The sequence below is a fragment of the Equus quagga genome, chromosome 1, assembly GCF_021613505.1.
Source record: "Equus quagga isolate Etosha38 chromosome 1, UCLA_HA_Equagga_1.0, whole genome shotgun sequence".
In the NCBI taxonomy this organism is placed as follows: Eukaryota; Metazoa; Chordata; class Mammalia; order Perissodactyla; family Equidae; genus Equus; species Equus quagga.
In genome coordinates this window covers 86,062,683-86,081,614 of record NC_060267.1, presented here as the reverse complement: position 1 = coordinate 86,081,614, position 18,932 = coordinate 86,062,683, and the positions used below count along the sequence as shown (strand labels likewise).

Below are 18,932 nucleotides of genomic sequence, written 5' to 3'. Positions count from 1 at the left end.
TACACAACAGACCTTTGAGCCATTGTTTGCTTTATGACTGTGGGCTGCTGTCAGATGTAGAAAAGTAACTTGTAAAATGTTTATGGGAGAGGTGGAGTGGGGCCCAGAAAAGAGCCCTAGGCTGGGTTTTTTTTTTTTTTTTTTACGAAGATTAGCCCTGAGCTAATTACTGCCAATCCTCCTCTTTTTGCTGAGGGAGACTGGCCCTGAGCTAATATCCGTGCCCATCTTCCTCTACTTTATACGTGGGACACCTACCACAGCTTGGCTTTTGCCAAGTGGTGCCATGTCTGCACCCAGGATCCGAACCAGTGAACCCCGGGCCGCTGAGAAGCGGAACGTGTGAACTTAACCGCTGCACCACCGGGCCGGCCCCTAGGCTGGGGGCTTTGGGGGAGAGGTTTGACTCACCTGCTGTCCTTTCTCTAGCTCTTAAAGAATCCCCTGAATTCTGTGAGAAGGTGCAGTTTTCAGGGCAGCCAGCCCCTAGCGTTTCTCACAGTGGTCCCAGAGCCCTAGGCAACCATAAACCGTTGGTTAAGTCTCTGAAAGTTAGCCTTGGGAGCTGACTGGTGCTTCCTGCTCTCCAGGGAGCGATGGCCTCTGTTGATAGGCGGCCTGTCTCAGGGGTGTGGCGCTGGCTCAGGCGGGGGACAAGGTTCTAGTTGATCTGTTCAGCAGAACTGGAAGGTTCCAACCCTTGGTGGCTGGTGTGTGTGCAGGTGAGCTGCTCATTTGCAGTCCCACATGGTTGTCTGGCTGCTTGACCATTCTGTGGCTCCTGACCTCTTCCTGGAGCCTGAGCAGCTCAAGAGGGGGCTCCTGGAGCTCCGCTTCCAGCTGCGTTCATCTGAATGCAGCACAGCAGTATTTATAAACTCTGCCACCTCCCATTCAGCCCCACAGCTAGGCCAGAGGATAGCAAGCACCTCACCTTCTGGAATGCTTGCTTCACCCCACTACATGTGCTCATTTCCAAATGGGGAGTAATTCACAAGGAAAGGATAGAACATTGAGAACCAGCAGGTAATCGTTGCAGTGTGTGCTCAGCATGGTGGAAACTCACTGTTCTCTCCACAGGGTGGGGCAGCACAGCAGCAAAGAGCTCTGGCTCAGGGGTTGGGGAAATGCCATTGCCTGGTGTGGTGACCTTGGGCAAGTCAGTCTCCCTGTCTGTGAAATGATGGAGCTAGACTAGGTGATCTCTAATGGCCCCACGGAATTTATGTGGCCTTTAGCAGGAAGGGATACCACCTTTCGGGCCGAGAGCCGTGTTGGGGAGCAGGCTTAGCTCTTTGCTGAGCTCCCTGATGGTGGGAGCCGAGGACCACTGCATGGCCCATGTCGCCCGGTACTTGCAAGATGCTGCAGGACCTGAGCAAGTCCATGGTGAAAGAGTTTGCGGGGAGGTGTTTACACTCTGTCCAGACTAACCCATGTCCTGGGTGAGGATTCTGGAAGCCACGTTTGAGTCACTGACAAGTAGTATTTATGGTTGAACAAGGGACCTGTGCTCAGCCCAGGAGTCCTTGTCCAAACAGGCGTGCACCAGCGGCACATCTTACTTCCCTGGGCCGTAGGTCACTCACCTGTAGAGGAGGCCGTGTGTGCACGAGGACAGAAACAAAACGGCCCCGTTGGTTACCTGTGAAGATGCAGTGAGGTGGCCTGCAGGGGCTGGGCGCAGGGCAGGTGTCAGTTCCCCGCCTCCGTGCGGAGCTGCTCCCCCGCAGCGCCTGGGCTCTGCAGCAGGTGCCAGGTGGCAGCACTGCAGCAATAGTGCACACTCAGGAATCTCACTATCTTTTTGCCAGTGGGTGCTGATGGGGGCACTGCCTGGGTTAGGAGAGCCTTCCCAGAGTGGACAGTCAGGGTGGGGGCAGAGCCTTAGGCCTGGGCAGGCATGCTGTGCCCAGTCCTGGTGTGGACCTGACCTTCCACGTGCACACAGTCTCCTCTGCTCTCGGCCATCCCCACCCTGTTTGCAGTCCACCGTGGGTTAAGGCAGAAGCCCGCCCTGCGTGCTGCTGAAACCCAGCGCTGTGACCCAGGATGGTGAGGCAGCTCCTGGGTGTCCAGGCCTCCCGTGGACATTGCCGCTGAGAGGGGTCAGGCACACAGGAGCCACGTGGGGCTCTGGCTCCAGGACAACAAGCTGCCAGGGCTCCCTTCTGGGGGAAGGAGCCACATCTCCACACCAGCAGGGGAGGGGCAGGGCACATCTTAAAATGTGCTCCTGCTCAGATCCTGGAAGAGAGTGTGAGGGGACGGGCAGGGTGAGCGGAAGTGAAGCCCAGCTGTCCTTCCTTGGCCGCGCTGGCCCGAGTTTACACTGAGCTCTCTTACGTCACCCTCTTTTCTGCCTCCTGCTCCCTCTGAGCGTGAGTGCCCATTTGAGAGGACGGGTTTTCCAGGAGCACGTGGTCATGGCAGAGCCAGCAGCCTTCTGTTAGTCCATGCCAGGTTGACAGAACGTCCCAGCTGGGGACAGAGCAGAGGAACAGCTGGATCTGTGCTGCTGTTGGACAGTATCGCAATTCCTGGCCCCACTGCGAGAATTCGCAGTTCAAATCTGTGTCTTACAGACTGCCTTGTGCTCAGGGAGGCCTCCGTCAGATTCACGCCAAGACGGAAAGTGTCGGGTGTGTCCTAGTGGCGGTCCCCTGTGTCCCTGCAGGGGACAGGTAACTCTCCCTTCTGGAGTCTCCAGAGTATGGTCTAAAGTGACGAGCCCAGAGTCTGGCCGTGCGCCATTTTTATACTGTTTATGCTTCCAAGTATTTTTAAAGCGTTTAAGGTAACAGGTCATCCTTGTTGCTGCACAAGAGAAGGGTGACGACAGCACCGTAATGAAAGGATTCGCTTCCTGCTGGTTCCTGAAAGGCGCTGTCGCGATGCTGAAGCTTGAAGGCAAATGACCAAATGGTTCCAGCGCCTTCTGGGGGTGGTAAGGTGGGGAAGGAAATTGAGGGCCCCCTGGGTGCCAGGCGCCCTCTGTGATCTTTGCTAAAGTGCAGCATGTCTACCAGGGGCCCGTTCGTAGCATGAGAGTGGACGAAGAGAGCCTTGGGGGTGCAGAGCTGGGGCTCAGGAGAGGCAGGAGGGGTTCAGGCCTGCTCACTGCCTCGCCTGGTGCTTATCCTTCTCTCCAGCCCTCCGGCGGGCCCCTCAAGGGGATCCTAACTCTGCTTTTGTTGTTCTCTCAATAGGTTTGGCCGATACAGGTGTGAGAAAGGGACCACAGCCGTCCTCACTGAGAAAGTCACTGCCCTCGACATTGAGGTGCTGGAAGAAACAGTCCAGACGATGGACACTTCCTGAATGGAGTCAGTGGATGGTGCTTACGGCTCTGGAAGACTGGGGGCAGTGGAGGCTCCCCTGTAAGACATTCATTCGGCCAGTGTTTGCTGAATGAAACCCAATAAAAAATGAAAACCAGTCGAGTGGCTGAGGTCTGGAGGCCGTGTGGTTTTTATTTTTGGCCACTAAGGCGCATCGCCCTGGCCTCCCCTTCAAGATGTTAATCCCTCCCCGAGTGCCAGTCTGCCTTCAGGTGGGAGTACGAGCAAGGTCACCCTCCAGGAGACAGACGAGGCCTCATCTGCTGCTGGAGGTCAGGTGGGCTTCTCTGATTCTTGAGAGGAACTTTGCTGCCCACCCCTTGTGCTGACTGACTTTTCTCTTTGTTCCGGGTGGTCCCAGGTTCTTTGTTTTTTATCAGGATGAGTACAGCCCAGCCTTTTGCCCCAGCAGCCACGTAGGAAAGAAATAGATATGATCAGTTCTAAGTACCAAGAAAAAGCAGGAAGGTGGATAGTTTGCTTGGCCATAGCTGCATGAAACTGGGTGAACTCCACTCTGGCCAGTTTCATGGACGTCAAAGGAATGCTTTGGGGCTTACTGTTTGTAATAATTAGGATATGATCATTTCACAACATTCAGGCCTGGTGCATGGTTGACACTGTATGTCTCCAGAGAGTCCTGGTAGGCAGAATTATTCCCATGCAGTTGAAAGTGGCTAGCACGCAGAAAGCAAGTTCGTCTGTGTCCGAGGCTGATTCTACCAAGGGAGACAGAGTAGGGGCTCTGAGAGTTGTAAGCAGAATGTTTGCAAAAAACCTGTCTGGGATCAGGAAAACTTTCAGTGGTAAGTGCTAGGCAGGAGACAGGGCCTTGACTCCCTCCCAGAGAAAGCGTGGCTGGGGGACTTGAGAAAGAGGCCCAGCACCACGGTCTCCAGAGAGAACCCACTCTTGGGCCCGCTTCCCTTGTTAAAACTGCCAGGAGTCGGGTAGGGAGAACAATGGAATTATTTAGGGCAGCGACTTGGCTGACAATTATCAAAATTATCTGGGGAGCTTAAAAAATTCCGGGATTACTCAGAATGTCTGGGGCCTGAGAAATTGTTTTTAAAGGCATCTGAAGAAATTGTGCTGCAGTGTGAAGCTGTTTTAAAACTATCCATGAATCATACTCATTCACAGAAGTAACCCCTCTTACCCCATTTTATTTCAAACACGGAGAACAAGTACAAAGCAAAGGTTGCATCTGAAGAAAATCTCTCAAACCCGACAGTGTTACAGTAGAACAGAGTTCACACATGGAAATGGGGCAGTGGCCCAGCCCCAGGCCTTTATCCCCAGGGAGGCCTGGTCAGCGAGGTGGCCGCACTCAGAGCACCTGACCAGGACACCAGCAGAGCGGGCGGGCGTGTGCTCTGTCTGGAGGGCTGAACTGTCACCAAGTCAGTGGATGACAACTTAGACCATTTGAGGATTAACTTGAGTATAAAAACAAAAATTCAAACTATTTCCTTCAGAGCTTGAGTTTTCCTTAAGTTCACATTTATAAATTAGTCTTCACAGTTAATCCTATTTGGGAACAAGAAATAAATGAGCACACTTCTGGCTTCCTACACATAGTACAGTCGTACATTAATTCTTGACTTGCGCGGTCCGTGGACCTCAGTTTTGGGAAGGGCTGAGTGGCAGCCTTTGCGGATCGTCTGCAATGTGCTAGATAACGTGCATGTTTTATTTCAAAATCTGTCAGCGACCCTGAAGGCAGATATTATGAATCCCACTTTATAGATGAGGAAACTAAGGCTCAGAGAGGCTAAGAAACTTGCCCAAGGTCATGCTAGGAAGTTGCAGAACCAGAACTTGAACAGAGAACAGCCTGAGAGCATACTGTACATTTATATTTTCCATATCCCATGCCTCCTTCCCACAGAGGAAAACGCTTAACACTGGGTGTTAGGTGAACTGCCAGCATTCAGGCAGGTGAGGGAAGGCCTGGTCCGTAGCAGGGGTTCAGAGAAGACGGCTGAGCTTTCAAATACTGTTTGCCTTCTGAAGCTCCATGCCAGACGCTGGGCTCTCCTCCTCGTCATTCATCAAGTTATAAACGTAGATAAAAATATTAGGAAAATCTGCGCTCTACTTAAAAAAATTATTTCCACTTTTCCCTTTACAACAGAGTAAATTAAGCGCACGGCTTGATTGTTTGAACAGAGTCTAAGAGCTAAACTGAACTTGTTCCTAACCGTTTTCAAAGGCTCTCTACGCATCACACAGCCGCCTGCAGTTCTGGTGGTATAGACTCGACAGGTCACTGAAGGAATTACCCTAAAGATTCACATTACAATCCAGATACAAGGGGTGCACCCGTGGCTCGCTGAGCCACCCACCTTGTTAACAACCCAGCTGAGACTGTCCACAACCGTTAAAGAAAGGACTTTGCAATTTGCCCACTGGTCGCAGGTGACCAGTGCCCCTCCCCCCAGCTGCTCTGCATTCAGCGTCTGCTGCAAAGCCCGGCCCCCTTTGGGGCACCTGCTGAACCCTCGTGTCTTAGTTGATCTAGGCGACCAGGTGGCCACTTTGGAGAGAAGACTCAGGTAAGGCAAAGTGGTTGCTGGCTCTGGGAAGGCACGCTGTGTCCGCCTTCAGGTGCTTGAAGTCCACCCGTGCATCTGTTTGGCCACCTGGTGCACGTAGCCGATGTCGGGTCTCTGGTTGGGGTCGGGGTGGATGCACATACTGACCAGTTCTCGTAACTGCGGGGAGAGAACGGTGGTGTTACTCCCAAGAAAGCGGCCTTGCGGAGGCTCGTCCCCAGCCCTTCTGCACTGACTCATTTAGCCCGCACAGCGAGCAGGTGAGGAAGGACGCTCAGAGGGGTGAGTCGCAGGGCCTGCTAACACCGCCACCAGGGAGAGCCAGTGCCAATCCTAGGTCTGTCTGGCCCCAACGGCCGTGCTTTGAGACCCTGAGAGTGGTTGACTCCAAATAATTTTGAACTGTCCACACTACTGGGCAAGTGTGTGTGTCTGTGTGTGTGTGTGTCTGCTGTCAGTCATGCAGATACCCAAACCAGAGGACAAAACTCAAGGCAAGGGCTTATTGATCATAATAAATGCATTAACATGCAGCAGGGCTGCAGCCTGCCCACCCCCTGGCCTCTTGATTGTGCTCATGAAAGACGGAGCTTTTAATTACACAGACACCGAAGGCTGCGCCCGCCTCAGGGTGGGGGAGGGGCACCTTGAGCCTCTGATCGCCTCCCTTCTGATAGCCAGAGTGCCAATTATTTTAATGGTAATTAAAATAATGACCTTAAAAAGCCTACATCTTAACTTGCATCACTGGGCTCGCTGCTGTGTTTTCATTTAAATACCGGCTGCTGGAGGGGCTGGCTGGCCCTGTGGGGTCAGGTTGGGCAGCAGCGGGGGAGAGGGCTGCTGCCGAAGAGGGGCTCACGGGGACTCAGTGGCCAAGCTCAGGGACTCTGATGCTGGATGCTGGAAGGTCATGTGGAGGCCCTGGGCTACTGTACACACAGTCACTCCTGGGGTCTGTCAGGCTGCAAACAAGGGCTTCCTCCAGGTGGGACATTTTGAGCATCCCCTCCAACTTGGGTGCCACCTGGGGATTCCACTGCATCATAAACCCCGGAAGCCCCTGGCAGATGTGGGTGAGCCGCTGGCCTGCTGGGACGCTCCTGGAGTCTGAGGTTGCCCGTGAGGACGCAATACCTTCAGACCCTTATTCCTAACAGTATTCAGGGGAGGGCAGCTGTGATTGGCCTCTGACAGGTTAAAGGACTCAAACCCAGATTAAGGTGAAGTCTTTGTGACCCCACTGCTCTTGTGAGTAGACCATGTTTGAAAATTTCAGAAATCAAGAGAAACAAAAATAGTACAGTGTCTTATTTTCATCTCTAGGAAGTGGTATAACTTCAAAAGTTAGGTAAAAAAGCTAGGAAGCACCTTGTTCCCAGACACACGACCTAGAAAGGGCCCGTAACTGGTGAGCGCCGGGTGCTCTGGGGTGTAGGTTCACGAAGGCGGAGCGACTGACTGGATTATGGTTCCCATTTATAGTGGGAAACTGAGGCACAGGGAAGCTGTGATGTACTCCAAGTTGCATGGCTTCAAGCTTCTTGCTTCTGAAGTCCAAATTTAAACAAAAGGTCAGAAAAGAAAAACCAAATGCAACTATTAACTTGGTAACTAGTTTTAAAAACTAGTTATTAACTAGGTTTTCCTTTTCTGCCAACTCCCCCTCCAGAGCATGAGTACCTCCTCCAAAGGTACGTAGTAGAACCCTGTAAGCCACTAGAGCAACAGCCACGAGAGCGCGCACTGAGCAACTCCACGGGGCCGCGTGCCCCTGCCCCTCACCCTGCGTCCCCTGGGAGGCTGCAGAGCCAGCGAGCGTGGCATTGAGCACAAAGGCTGCCAGGAGGAGGGTGGCCAGTGGCCCTACTGGTCGGCCTGCCTGGACACAGGGTGAGAGCACACTGGCACACCTGGTCTCTGCGGCTTGGCCTGCCCAGGCTCCAGCCCCTGGCAGACAAGGGCTGCTTCCCCCAAGGCCTTCAGGACTGGGAGGGCAGTGAGGGGCACAGAGGCACCTCAGCCCCACTGGACAATCGACTACTGAGAGGTGTGCCAGCAAGAAACAGGCTGGCGCATGGCCAGGTGCAGGGTCCTCGGGGTTCAAATCCCGCCTTCACCACTTGCAAGTTATGTGACCTTGGGCAAGCTATTTAACCTGTCTGCGTCTCAGTTTCCTCGGAGGTGAAATGGGCTGGGGGCAGGATTCTACACAGTGGGTCATAAATGAGGCTGTCATCATCGTGAGGCCCAGGGAGGTCTCAGACTCCCCTTCACGCCTGCCAGCATTAACCTGGAACAGAAGGTGACCCTTTCTATCATTTACTCTGAGCCAGGCGCTGTGTTTCCTCCAGCGGCTACTTCTGATGATGCTGGGGTCAATGTCAGCCAGGTGCTAGACTGAGCATGTCACGTGCATCACCTTAACCCTTACACGCACCCTGGGAGGTAAATTCTAGGATTATCCCCACTTTACAGATGAGGAAACTGAGGCTCAGAAAAGTTCAGTGACTCGTCCAAGAGCAGTGAAGGGAGAGTGTAAACCCATGCATCTGTCTACATCCTTAGCCATGCTGTGCTGTAGACCTGTCATTTCATCCTCACATTTTATCCACGAAGGTGAAGTGTTAGCCCTGTTTTCAAGATAATGGAACTGAGGAAGATGATGCCCACACACAGCTAGAACCTGGAGCACCCGATGCCAGACCTGTCAGAGTCTGTGTCCAGAGCCCCTGCAGCCAGTATGAAACACTGAAAATAAAAACCCAAACTCCCACAACTAGAAAGACCTGCAACTAAGATATACAACTATGTACCAGGGGGGTTTGGGAAATAAAGCAGAAAAGAAAAAAAAAAAAACCCCAAAAGGTGTGACTTAGGTCTGTGACAGCAAGGAGGCCAGTCTGCTTGCCTGGTTTCCTGTCATGGGAGCAGAGCGGCAGCCAACGGTGGTATGGGGCTGGCCGAGGGCCTGCCACCTCCTGCCTCCGCGTCTGGTTCCTGTTGTCTGACACCACACAGAGCCCGTCTCCGGGACCCGCAGCAGCGAGCCTCACACTCAAGCACCGGGTTGGGAGCCAAATGGGCAGAAGTGTGGCGACAGGGGCCGCCTCAGCCAGCTCCCGCCGCTCTGTGCCAGCGGGGGGGCTACAGCACTGCTGTCGGGGGCCCGCACTGGTGTCCGTGAAACCTCTTCGGTAAAATTAATCTATTTTTTCCCCCTCTGAGTCACTTTCCCAGAAATCTTCCCTTCTCCACCCTGTCAAGTGAACCCCAGCTCAACCCCACAGCCGTGCTATTTGGGACTGCCCCTCCTCGCGAGCCACTGATGGCCGTCCGGTCGGACCAGGCCTGGCCCCTGGCAGCAACTCACCTTCTCAGAGTAATGTTCTCCAGGGAGTGGCGGGTAATCACATTGCTCGATCTTCTGGCAGAGGGAGAAGAGGTTCATTTTATCCCCATAGAAGGGGCTCTGGAGAGCTGCCATCTGCAGGGGCAACGGGAGAGAGGAGCATTCAGCCTGGAGGTCCGGGGGCAGGAGGGACCACTCCGGGCTGGCTGTGGTCCTTCTCTGGTCCTCAGGCAGCAGCTGTCCAGCAGGACTCCCCCAAACCCTGCGGAAGCTGGGATTCCACAGAAAGTGGCAGTTTTAACAGATTCTGGTTATATAAGCAGATTAAACGGGACAAGGGTTTCAGTTGACAAAACTTTAGAGGCCGTAAGGAAGGGGCAGCTGAATACTGAGGGCCAGCCACGTGCCGGCATGCACCCCGCCTCACGCTTCGGCTCTCAAGGACCAATTCTGGTCGTGTGCACATAGCAGGTGGGGACACAGGCTCTGCTCTGGGATTGGGGCCTGGGCCCAGCAGCGTCTCTCTGGTGCACCATCTTATATTTCTAAAAACCAATTCCAAAGACACACGTGGGAGGATGTCTATTTAAGAAATACCTTTAGGAAATTACTTACCTAAGGACTAACATTTTGGGAGCGGGCCGGGGGGGGGGGCGGTGAGGCATTTCATTTAGGGCTTTCGTTCTGGCTGTTTCCGCCAGCCTGTTACAGAGCTGCTGTCTGGGGGCCTGGAGGTCGGGGCAGTGGCTGGCGCTGTCTGTGGAAGCTGGATGCCCAGACACCCTCAGGGAGGGCAGGCAGGACGATGAAGGCGGCCGGATGCCTGCCCTGGACACAAGGCCTGGGACCCTCTGCTTCACGGAAGCCCCAGGTGGAAGGGAAGCCGGTGCGTGGCCCTGCGGCCAGACACAGCTCCCTGAATGCCAGCTCTGCCCCTGCTCGCTGGGTGTCTGTACGCTGGGAAGAGGCTCCCCCTGCAGGGCCCTGGTGAGGCTTGGCTGGCACGGGAGGAGGCCCCACAAGCTGAGCCGCCACTGGCTCGGAGGAGGCTGGCGGCACCCGGCTCCACTGAAGGCTGGCTGGTTCCTGGGCGCTGACGGCCCCGGGGCTTCTCACCCGGTTGGGGATCTACCAGGCCTCCCACTTCTGGAGGGCACTCGGACTCCAAGTTGGAGCACTACTGGGGTGCCTTCCAAGAAGGGGGCGCCAGGTGCTGTGGGGGCTCCGAGAGGCAGCCCCCTCAGTCGATTGATCCCTGCTGAGCCTCGAGTGCTTCTCGTCCCTCCCGCTCACCACCTGCCACCAGGGCGGCCTGACGCCTCCTGCCAGTGGCGTGCCATCGGGCGACTGTGCCACCGGGCCACTAGGCCCTGGTTCCCTCCGAGGAGCCAAGGCCCCTCTGCACTGACTGCCCAGCCGAGGGCTCCTGGGCTCTGGCTGTGACGGGGCACCAGGATGCCTGGGAAACCCTCACTTGTCCTCAGGCCCCGGGGGGCAGCGCGCCCTATCTCAGGGCAGGAGGCGCCCGTGGTAGCTGGGCTTGGGGGTGCCCGTTGGCTTTAGCTTCCCGGTCTGCCCCGTCCTCTGCTCACCCCCGTGAACAGGTCTGGTGGCCCTAAGAGCAGGGCCTGCCTCCAGAAGGGCCCAGGGGCTTCGGAGCCCAGGCAGTGTCCTTGGGTTTACAAACGCCCATTGGGGAGGTGGCAGCGTGTGGCCACAGATGCTGGGGCTTCCTCTGACCCAGGTCCCGAGTCTGGCCAGGGCAGCACCTTGTGGGCCCAGGGGCTGGCCATGCCAAGCACTTTGGGGTGGGCGTTTATGGGCCAGCCTCCTCTCCTCCCTCCACCAGGGGCTCCGGCCCCTCTGAGGACGGCTAGGAACCCGTCTGGACTGTGACAACCCCCTTGCGGGATGGCTGCGGGCAGTGGCTGTGCACTTGGTAGGGCAGGATGAGTACGCAGGGGCCCCGCCACTGTGGGATCCACCAGCCTCACCGGGAGCTGAGTGTGCGAAACGGCATTGCTTGGGTGATGTGTTTCCAAAAATTAGCATGAGAATCTTGGGCGCAAAGGGTTAATTGGGCAGTTTCAAAAGGCCATCTGTTGCCACAGCAGAGAGCAGCTGAGCTCCAGTGCGGTCACTCGGGGTCATCTGGGTGCCCTCCGAGTTGTGGCTGGAGGATTAAGATGGATTTTCCTGGAAAGTGCCTCTGTTCAGAGCAGAAAGGACATTTAAATGTTGGCCCCACTAACACAGGCCCTGGTTTTGCAGGTGTCGGACCTGGGAGAGGGATTGGTGGTCCTTTAAACAAGCCGATCTGATCTGATCTGCACAGACCTTACCATTCGGGATTCCAAAAGGGCCCCAGAAATAGGCAGGGGCGAGCCCCATATCCTCTATCGCTTTCAGATCATTTCTCCCTCCTTTCCACACCCTCCCCACACCGTTTCAGAGAAGCTTCTTGAACAGGCTCAGCAGTGGGCTATGCCCAAGGAGCCTGCTCGGCGCCCCTACTCACGGGGCTTCTCCATCCATAAACGCAGATTCTAGCAGTGGCGGTGTCCTGCCTGCTCCCTGTCAGCTGCCGGCCACGAGCCTGCCACCCAGATCAGGACATCGGGCTGTGAAGGGACCTCTGGGGCGCCTCCAGATGCGGGGATCAGAGCGATTGCCCTGGCCAGCGGGACCTCCCACCCTGGCGGGTGGCAGCAGAGGAGGAAGTGCTGTTTGACGCTGATGCTGGCTGCCTCGTTAGAACGCCAAAACCACGGCTGCCCCGCAGACGCTGAACTTTTTCTCCCTGACGTTATTGGGATGACACGTAGCCAGGGAAACAGGAGAGAGGGGGCACTTGCCCCCACTGGGAAGGCGCCGAGAAGCTGGTGTGTGATCTGAGATGTCAGAGGGAGAAGGGGAATCCGACTTCAGAGACTGCCTGACTCCCATCCTGTCAGGGCCCCAGACACCCATCTCGTCACCCCGAATCTCCCAAGCACGTCCTGGGTGAAGGGTGGACCCAGAGGCCAGTCGCCAAGCAATCTGCAGCCCTGCTCCCCCATGAGGCAGGGGCCTCCCGACCGCTCAGCTCAAGCCAGGATTCCAGTGCAGGGGTCCGTACAAGGCGAGGCTGATCGCTGGTCTGTCTCCCTGGCCCGCTCTCTTGCTGGGTCTCAGTCCCACACGAGCCCCTGGAGGCAGCTGTGAGAAGGCCCCCCACCAAGCACCCTTCAGCTCCATGCTCAGAGCTGAGCTCCCACATAAATAAATAAATTCTGCAGAGCCCAGGCAGCCTGCTGGGCATCTCCACGGGGCGCGCTGGAGAACGAAAACAAAGCACTGGGTCTTCCACAGGAACTAGCTTGTGCATCTCTGCTGGAGCTCCCGGAGCAGAGGAGGGCCGCTGAAGTCGCTCGGGGCTCCACAGGACCTGCTTCCCCTCGCACGGGCTCTGGGGAGAGGCCGCATGTCTTTCTCTACCACAGTTATGCCGACCCCAGTGGCCGGGGAGCAGGGAGAGGCCCTGGCTCCAGAAGGACGGCACGTCGCGCCCTGCTTTGGGCCAGGTCCTGGCCCATCTTGGCCGCTTCCTTGCTGTGTGATGCCGGAAAGTCTTTCCACCTCTCTGAGCCTCAGTTTCTAACGTGAAGTTGGGACCAGCCTGGTGTGATTCTTGTAAGTCACTCCAACGTCCAGGGCTGTGCCGTTCCCAGCTGCTGAGGCAGCTGTTGGGCATGTTTCTCCTGATGCTGACCTCTTCAAGGCAGATCCCACTGGGCACCCCCCGAGGGGCACTGGCCAGGTGCAGTGCTTTGTGGCGGCTCCTCACCATCCATGGGTCAGCATCAGCAGCTCAGGGTGACCTCAGGACGTCCTTGGTGGACAGTGCGATGCCCGGGTGAAGGGGGTGTGGTGAGCTGATTAGTGGCCCCAAAGATGTCCACGCCCCAATCCTGGGAGCCTGTGACTGTGCTACCTTATATGGCGTGGTTAAATTGAGAGTCCCTAGGTGGGAGAGTGTGCTAGGTGATCCAGGTGGGCCCTAAAGGTAACCACGAGCATCCTTATAAGAGAGAGGCAGAGGGAGACGATTACAGAAAGGGCAAGGAGGTGTGTCGACAGAGCAATACGAGGAAGGGGTCACCAGCCAAGGGATGTAGGCGGCCTTTCATTTTCCACAGGAAAGGCAAGGGAATGGGTACTCCCTGGAACCAGTGAAACTGATTTTGGACTTCTGGCCTCCAGAACGGTGAAGGAATAACTTTATGTTCTATGAGTCCATCACCTCTGCGGTACTCAGTTACAGCTGCCTCAGGGAACTAACACAGGGCCTTCTGAGACTGCCCCCCACCTTGGGGCTTGGGGAAGGGCAGGCCTGTCCCCATCAGGGGCAGTTTTCTCGGGCTCTGCTGTCACCTCGGGCCCCAGATTGCCCCAGCTCAGGTGTATTCCACGGGGGCCGTGCTCAGATGGGGTCCAGAGTGGGTGGGCATGTGGCTGGGGGAGCCTCTGTCACAGCTTCTCAGGCTGGGCCCCCGCAACACATCACAGGCCGGGTAGTGGGAGCTCCAGCCGTGTCCGCAGGATGTTTCCTTCCAATTACCAGGCCCCGGGCTCGGATGCCTCTCCCTCCCTGTGTGCTGGGAAAACATCCGCTTCCCAGCAGGGCTGGAGGAACAGGGAGAAGGGTGGCAGCCTGGGGCAGAGCGCCTGCAGCCTGTCAGCTTTGGAGGGGCTGGCCATGGCCGGCCACGTCAGCCACGTGAGCCCTCTTGTGTGGGAGACCCAGGGCCACTGGGTTTAGATCAGCGCCACTGTCCACGAGGATGTCAATGCCCGTGGGACTGGACTGATTGATTTCATTGACTTTCCCCTGCCGACACGCGCATGCCCTAACCCCCCCGGACCCCCCACCGCTGGCTGCAAGCCACGTGGGCCTGCACACAGCCAACAAATAAATCAACTCGGCTGAGCCAGAGCCTGGATGCTGGTGAGCCACTAACACGGATGCTGCCTCGTTAGACATGCATTTGGGTGCCCACGAAGAGGACTCAGAGGGCCGCCTGGCTGGGGATCCCCGCGGGGGCACTGTGGGCTGGCGCTGCTGCCTCTCCTCTCGGAGCTGAGACAAAGGCTGAGCTGGCTCTCCTGCGGGAGGCCTGGCCCAGCACAGGGAGCCAGCTGCTGTCCCCCCTGGCCCAGTCCCAGGGCTGTTATGAAGACCGTGCGTGCTGTCTCACAGCCCTGGGGGTGGGCGGGGTGCTGTTCAAAGCCTTTGGTGTCTGTTACTTTGTTTATCTGGATTGTGACAATGCAGGACAGGTACTATGCCCATTTTACAGATGGAGAGACTGGGGATCATCAAGATGGATGGAATCCCAGAGCCGCCAAGCACTGGTCCAGGGCCAGGGTGGTGGGAGGGTGTGGCCACCAGCACGGAGATACCAAAGGCTCGGGCCTCCCTCCCACCGGCAGCTGCCACAGCTTCATGGCCAAGAGTGGCTCCTGCTCCCCAGACCCCAGTTATCTGGGGCCCTGGGGTAACTGGCCAAAATGGGAGGGGGCTTCCATTTGTTCATGCTGTCTCATATTCTGAGCCTACTGAGACTCAGAAATGTTCCTGTCCCTTGGTCCAAGCCGGCCACCAGATCTGGAAATGGCCATCTGGCGGCTCCATTTCATGGCTCAGGGGAGCGGGGGTGGTCGTTAGTGAGACCCACGTTGCTGGGCCTGGAAGGATGTGGACACCCCTCATGGGGGAGCATTTCGGGGTCAGGGGCCAGAGCTGGCTCCCTGTCCCCAGGGCCCTGCATGGGGCCTGATCCACAGGGAATGACAGTGTACAAAACCACCTGGTTACCACGGAAACTCGGGCGGGGGCAGCTGGGGATGTGGGGCAAGCACCAGTCCCCTGAGCAACCAGACCCCCGCCTGTGCTCCTCCATCACACGAGCAGACATGGGGCTCTGTCGGCTTCCAGGCTGCTCCCTTCCCAGATCAGAGCAGCCGAGGCAGGGCCGGCACCCAGACTGCCCAGGCCGCCCCTCTAACAACCTCCTCCGGCCTGACGTTGCTAATCAGGCACACGGTGAAGGATGGGGCCCTGATGGTACTGACGCCGCAGAGGACATCTCGAATGCCCGGGTTCCCACCCTGAGCTGGTGGGGGAGCCCTGCCCGGGCTGGGAGCCGGCCACACGCCCACCCCAGGCCACGGAGCTGCGGGCCAGATGCTCACCTCGTACAGCAAACAGCCCAGAGACCAGATGTCGGATTTGAAGTTGTAGCCGTTCTCATGGATCCTCTCCGGTGACATGTAGTACGGCGTCCCCACTGAAACACAGCAAGGGGTTGGGGCTTACGCTCCGTGCAGGGACAGGACGCGTGGGAGAGGGGCGGGCGTGGGGGCTGGGGACAGACCCTGCCTCCATCTCAATCAGACCCTGGGCAGCCCCCTCCCCCTCTCCCGTTGCCTCCTCTGTCAAATGCCACCGTCAATGCTGACCAAGCACGGCACGTGTGTTCCTAACAGTCCCACGAGGAGGCATCCCCGCTTTACAGATGGGGAAACTGAGGCTCAGAAAAGCAGCAGGACTGAGGTTCAAAGCCAGCTCTTCAGGCTCCAGAAACTGAGCTCTCAGCCACCCACCTTGGCTCGCACCGATCGGCAAATCAGACTTGGGATTGGCCAAGATTTCTTAACCAGGACAGAAAAGAAACTAATCCTAGAAGAAAGGATTGATAATTTGGACTTCATTAAAATTGGGAACTTCAGCTCACCAAGGGACCATTCCCAGAGTTAGAGGGCGAGCCACAGACGGGGAGAAGACAGCGTCAACACACACCCAACAATGGCCTCCTATATAGGATATACTTAAAAACGCCTATAAATCAGTAAATAAAAGACAAACACACCCCTTGCTCAAATCAGCAGAAGACCTGAAGGGGTGCTTCACAAAAGAGAATGCCCAAGTGGCCGATAGGCACACGGAACAATGTGATTCTCCTCATACTGATCGGGGCAACACAAACGAAAGCACAGCGAGTCACTACCCCCACCCACCTGGAGGTTACAGTTGAAAAGACTGACAGACACCAAGGTCGGTGATGTGCGGAGCAACCGAAACCCTCCACACTGCTGATGGGGATGGAAAATGGTACAGCCACCTTGGAAATCATCCGGCAGTATCGACTACAGCTGAACACTGCTGACACTGCCACCCAGCAGCTCCACTCCTAGCACATGCCCGAGAGAAGCGAGTGCTTCTTTCCATCAAAAGACACAGTCGAGAATGTGCAGAGGGCTTTGTCCTAACAGCCAGAGACTGGAAACAAATGTCAATCAACAGTAGAGTAGGTAAACCGATAATGTGATCTATTCACACAATGGAATACTAGACTGCAATGAAAAAGAGCCAGCCTCAGGTACACGCAACAGAATGGCTCAATCTCATGGACATAAAGTTGAGGGAAAGCAGCCAGGCACAAGAGCACACAGTATTTGATTCCATTTTCATCAAGAACAGGCAAAACTACTCTGAGGGGGTAGTGATGAGGAAGGGGTCTCAAGGGACCTTTACTGTACGTACCACAACTCAATTAAAATGCAAAACAGAAAAAGAGGTTTTTAATGGTAAGGGTGGGGCTCTTCTGCCAAGAGAAAAGCTGAAGGACGGTGGGAATTCTTTCTGTGGTCCCTCTTCTTGCCCCCAGGAAAGGCCAACTTTCAGGAAACTGTGGAAGGGTGTGCCCTGCCCTTCCAGTGCCTGCAAGGCTGTCTCTGGGCAGAGGATGCGCACTTTCGAAGATCTGGACCTGTGCAAAGATGGGAGGATTTCCTGAGAGGGAGTGAGCTTCCCATCACCAGAGGCATGCAAGCTGCAGCAGAGGGGTTGATTGGGCAGGGCAGAGGTGGGGCCCAGGAATCTGGATTTGTAACCAGAGATTCTGCTCTCAGTGCTTTTGGAGGATGATTGTCCTGGAAGCTCTAGAACCAGATTTTAAAGGTTGCTATACAGAGGACTAGAGATACCATGTGAACGCGACAGTGGCTGCTGCTGCTCTGACCAGAGTCTGCGGAGGGAGCTGGAGTCCAGCGCGGATGCGGCTATGGACGAGGGACGCTCAGCACCACAGACACACGCGGGGCCCTGGGAGGAGAACAGGCCGCTTGCTGAGCTGGACTCGGAAAGCAACAGGTGCCCAGAGCAGGGGCCGGGACTTCAGAAATTCATGGGCCAAAGTCGTTCTGGGCAAACACAGGGTGGGTGAGGGTGTTAAAAACACAAAACCCCAGCTACGATTTAATGTCACTCTTATTTTAAAAAGAAAAGACAGTTTAATGCTAGAACAAGTAGAAAACTCATCATCTCAAAATCAAGGTCAGTCTTTTACATTGAAAAAGTTTGACAGCCTTATTATCTTCTTGTTTTTCTCATCCCATTGGAGATGGATGAGAAACTGTCGCCCCCAAAGTGGACAGACTCTGAACAGTGTTGGAAACCCCTGCTCCGGGCGTGAGCTCCCTGGCGGCAGGACCTTTTTACCAAAGCGCCCCACAGCCTGCACAGGACCAGCTCACGGAGCTTCTAAGCTGGCTGCACATCCAGTCAAGAATCCACCCAAAGCTATCAGACAGCAAGTCAACGTCAACTCTTTTATCTGACAGCCTAACACACTGTTTACCTAACTGAGGGCTGCCCAAGGGGGGCTACCCGATTCCTGCTTTATCAGGATGCCAAGCACCCTTCGAGGGCAGTAATCCCTAAACAAGGACAGCAGCCATCACTTAAACACGTGCTTTGAGAAACGTGTCATCCTATACGCATGCTTTACGGCTGAAATCAGGGGGCTAATGGCTATTTGGCAGAAAGAGCTGTCAGTCAACGGACGAATCCGTGCGGGATTCTGTAAGCGAATTGTGACTTCCAGTGGCAACCCCTTGTACACGTTGGTCATGAGGGAGCAAAATGAAAATGAAGGGCCAAGCGTGAAACGGATGACTTGTCATATCCAAACCACAGGACGGAATCCAAACACATCTCAGTTAACAGCGGGGGCCTCAGACCAAACTGTAAGTGACTCTAGCCCTCGGGGGCAGTGGACGGACGTGACTACGAGGCGAGGACTGTCTCTCACACTGAACAACCACGCGGGGCTGAAGGAGGACACACAGAGACAGCAGGGGGATGGAGGTCGGAGGCCTGGTCCTCAGTGACGGCCAGCAGCATCCACTGTCTGGCTGCAAGGCAGCTCTAAGACCCTGGCCGAGCCCCGCGGGCTGGGGGTGCGGGCTGGCTCTGACACCTCTGGCCACCCTCAGTCTTGTCCTCTGCTCCTTTCAGATCCGCCCGGGGCCTCAACAGGAGGGACTTGGGGGAGAGACAGGCTGCAGAGTGGCCAGGCTTTGGCCTGGGGCTGCCCTGGCCATGGCCCCTCTGAAAGCGAAGGCTTTGAGGGCCTGGGCCCCTGCTCGAGACCCACCCCCCACCAGCCACGACAGCCCCAGGCTGCTCTTCAAGTCACCGCTGTGCCTTGGCACATGCCTCCTGGGGAGCTCCTTTAAGGTCCGGTGAAACTGCCCCTGCCCTGGCCAGGGAGAGCCCGCTGTTCAGGGAAGCCTGGACATTTGGTTTGTCCTCTGTTCCAGCACCACTTTCTCCCTCTGCCCAGGCTCCAGATCCCT

The 18,932-nt window shown here is 56.1% G+C and overlaps 2 protein-coding genes across 4 annotated transcripts in view; one reads left to right on the top strand and one right to left on the bottom strand.

Moving 5' to 3' along the window:
* PSMB7 (proteasome 20S subunit beta 7) overlaps positions 1-3,438 on the top strand; it is a 56,268-nt gene extending 52,830 nt beyond the window's left edge. Inside the window, exon 8 of the mRNA XM_046685534.1 lies at positions 3,210-3,438. Within this exon, the coding sequence (XP_046541490.1) occupies positions 3,210-3,321 (112 nt within the window). The 3' untranslated portion in view covers positions 3,322-3,438. The remainder of the gene's footprint in view (positions 1-3,209) is intronic.
* A 1,049-nt stretch (positions 3,439-4,487) lies between these two features.
* Positions 4,488-18,932, bottom strand: part of NEK6 (NIMA related kinase 6) — an 84,842-nt gene continuing 70,397 nt past the window's right edge. For all 3 annotated transcript variants that reach the window (XM_046683762.1, XM_046683754.1, XM_046683768.1), the window contains exons 8-10: positions 15,486-15,580; positions 9,273-9,386; positions 4,488-6,058 (exon numbers count right to left, since the gene is read on the bottom strand). In XM_046683762.1, coding sequence (XP_046539718.1) covers positions 5,948-6,058; positions 9,273-9,386; positions 15,486-15,580 — 320 coding nt within the window. In that variant the 3' untranslated portion in view covers positions 4,488-5,947. The remainder of the gene's footprint in view (positions 6,059-9,272; positions 9,387-15,485; positions 15,581-18,932) is intronic.